General features: G+C 47.1%; 1 protein-coding gene across 1 annotated transcript; it reads right to left on the bottom strand.

The window, feature by feature from the left end:
- Positions 1 to 1,021: 1,021 nt before the first annotated feature.
- Positions 1,022 to 3,047, bottom strand: LOC113220590 (peroxisomal acyl-coenzyme A oxidase 1-like). Its single transcript, XM_026449918.1, has 4 exons — positions 2,756 to 3,047; positions 2,533 to 2,638; positions 2,259 to 2,402; positions 1,022 to 1,508 (listed from the first exon to the last, which is right to left on the bottom strand). Exons 1-4 carry the CDS (start codon positions 2,926 to 2,928, stop codon positions 1,257 to 1,259), a joined length of 675 nt encoding a protein of 224 aa, XP_026305703.1. The 5' UTR covers positions 2,929 to 3,047; the 3' UTR covers positions 1,022 to 1,256.
- Between the last annotated feature and the right edge of the window lie 241 nt (positions 3,048 to 3,288).

Genomic DNA, 3,288 nt, shown 5'->3' on the forward strand with positions numbered 1-3,288 from the left:
TTTTTTTTTTTTTTTTTTTGAAACGGAGCCTTGCTCTTGTTGCCCACGCTGGAGTGCAATGGCACGGTCTCGGCTCACCGCAACCTCTGCCTCCCAGGTTCAAGCAATTCTCCTGCCTCAGCCTCGCGAGTAGCTGGGATTACAGGCGTGTGCCACCACGCCCAGCTAATTTTGTATTTTTATTTTTATTTTTTTTGAGACGGAGTCTCGCTCTGTCCACCAGGCTGGAGTGCAGTGGCACTATCTCGGCTCACTGCAAGCTCCGCCTCCCGGGTTCCTGCCATTCTCCTGCCTCAGCCTCCCGAGTAGCTGGGACTACAGGCGCCCGCTACGGCGCCCAGCTTTTTTTTGTATTTTTAGTAGAGACGGGGTTTCACCGTGGTCTCGATCTCCTGACCTTGTGATCCGCCCGCCTCAGCCTCCCAAAGTGCTGGGATTACAGGCGTGAGCCACCGCGTCCTGCCTAATTTTGTATTTTTAATAGAAACAGGGTTTCTCCATGTTGGTCAGGCTGGTCTCAAACTCCCGACCTCAGGTGATCCACCCGCCTTGGCCTCCCAGAGTGCTGGAATTACAGGTGTGTGTCACTGAGTCTGGCCCTGACGTCTTAGATTACAAAATAGTCCCCAGGAGGAGGGGGATGAAGGTTCAGATGAAACACAACTGGCCACGAGTTGACAGTCATTGCTGCTAGACGAAAGGTGTACCAAAGAGCACTATGGAATTCTCTTTTTGTATATTTTATTCTATTTGTGTGTGTGTGTATATATACTTTTTTTTTTGTGACAGAGTTTTGCTCTTGTCGCCCAGGCTGGAGTGCAATGGTACAAACATGGCTCACTGCAACCTCCGCCTCCTGGGTTCTCCTGGGTTCAAGCTGAGGCAGGAGAATTCCCGAGTAGCTGGGACTATAGGCGTGCACCACTACCGCCCGGCTGATTTTTTGTATTTTTAGGAGAGATGGAGTTTCACCATTTTAGCCAGGCTAGTCTCAAACTCCTGACCTCAGGTGATCCACCCACTTGGCCTCCCAAAGTGCTGGGATTACAGGTGTGAGCCAACGCGCCCGGCCTATATATATATTTAAATGTTCAATTCGTTATCAAAAATTGAAATTAAGACCCTGGTTACTGTGGGAACAACCCAGTTCCCTTCTGAACCTGTTGCTCGAATAAAGTGACTGTCAGAAGTGGCCACAGTACTTTCAGAGCTTTCACAGATAAATCCCTTTCCAGAGGCCTTTCCTGCTTCAATATTTAAGTGAAGACTTTTAAAAAGGTGCAAAGACACTGGATTTTTACCTCTGTTTTGTTCAGTGGGGAGTTCCTAGCCCACTCAAACAAGTTTTCATATACATTTCCATCATAGCGGCCAAGCACAGAGCCAAGTGTCACATCCTGAAAATCAAATGCATCAACCAAGGCAACAGCATCTGAGCGAATCAGAGTGAGTAACTCCTTTACACGTTGGTTTACTTGCATAATCTGAGACTCTGTCATGATGCTCCCCTAAAAGAGATCAAAATAAGTAAATAAAAAATATATATGTATATAGATAGCCATAATTATATGCATATACAGCTATAAAGCACACAGCAATTTTTCTTTTTGAGACTGAGTTTCACTCTTGTTGCCCACGCTGGAGTACAATGGCGTGACCTTGGCTCACCGCAATCTGCCTCCTGGGTTCAAGTGATTCTCCTCCCTCAGCCTCCCGAATAGCTGAGATTACAAGCATGCAATAGCATGCCAGGCTAATTTTGTATTTTTAGTAGAGACAGGGTTTCTCCATGTTTGTCAGGCTGGTCTTGAACTCCCGACCTCAGGTGATCCACCTGCCTTGGCCTCCCAAAGTGCTGGGATTACAGGTGTGAGCCACTGCGCCCAGCTGTTTTTCTTTTTTCTTTTTTGAGACAGAGTCTTGCTCTGTCGCCCAGGCTGGAATGGAGTGGTGCTCATTGCACCACTGCAATCTTGGCTCATTGCAACCTCTGCCTCCAGGGTTCAAACGATTCTCGTGCCTCAGCCTCCCTAGTAGCTGGGATTACAGGCGTGCACCACTGCACCTGGCTAATTTTTATATTTTTAGTAGAGACAGGGTTTCACCAGGCCAGGCTGGTCTTGAACTCCTGACCTCAAGTGATCACCGTACCCGCCTCGGGCTCCCAAAGTGCTGGGATTACAGGCATGAGCCACCGCGCCCGGCCAACAATTACTTTTCTTAACAACAACAAAGACTTGTATTTAGAAAATACTGACCTGAAGGAAATCTCCTGCGTTCTGACTGATTCCATACAGAGAATACAGCAGACATAAATTCCTTAAGACAGCTTCAATGGCTTTATCTTGAATTTTGAGGAGTTTTTCTGAAAAGAGCTTAACTACCACATAGTGGCAATGTGCCTAAGATTAAACAGAAAATACCTGAGTTTGAGAACTTTAGAAAAAGATTCAATACACAGTGACTAGGGTTTCTGCACCAGAAAATGCGGGACGCAGCAGGGAAGGGGAAAAAGAGAGAACTACCACTGACCTCACTTGCTCGAACAAGGTCAACAGAAGTTAGGTTCCATGCTACCTCCTTGCTTTTTCTGTGAATCACTTCTTTTTGAAGGTTTTCTGCAGCAATTTCTACTAATCTGTTAAGACACAGATTGGAGGTCTGAGGAAATGATCAACAGTACTCATGCCTTCTTGTCATCTATCAGGGCCCCAGCCCCTCGGCTGCATATTCTAGCTCTTGCGGGAAAGCTCACCTGGCTGCACGGAGTTTATATGCTTCGGTTAGGCTTTCGGGGCTGTTGATATCCACCATGGTTGGCCAGACTGCTACCTGCTGTGGCTGGATGCGTTGACTGGGCAGGTCATTCAAATAGGACACCATGCCACACACCAACTTTCCTGAGTGCACCTGGTCATAACTTTTCATCAGGAACCTAAAAATCACCAGTAAACATGCTTTTAGTAACTACTATTTCTTTTTTGGTTTTTGAGATGGAGTTTTGTTCTTGTTGCCTGGGCTGGATGGAGTGCAATGGCCAGATCTCAGCTCACTGCAACCTCCTCCTCTCAGGTTCAGATGAATGATTCTCCTGTCTCAGCCTCCCAAGTAGCTGGCACTACAGGCACCTGCTACCATGCCTGGCTAATTTTTAATATATTTTTTTTCTAGTAGAGACAGGGTTTTACCATGTTGGCCAGGCTGGTCTCTAACTCCTGACCTCAAGTGATCCACCCGGCTTGGCCTCCCAAAGTGCTGGGATTACAGGAGTGAGCCACCACACCTGGT

This window comes from Piliocolobus tephrosceles, unplaced genomic scaffold, assembly GCF_002776525.5.
Source record: "Piliocolobus tephrosceles isolate RC106 unplaced genomic scaffold, ASM277652v3 unscaffolded_5041, whole genome shotgun sequence".
In the NCBI taxonomy this organism is placed as follows: domain Eukaryota; kingdom Metazoa; phylum Chordata; class Mammalia; order Primates; family Cercopithecidae; genus Piliocolobus; species Piliocolobus tephrosceles.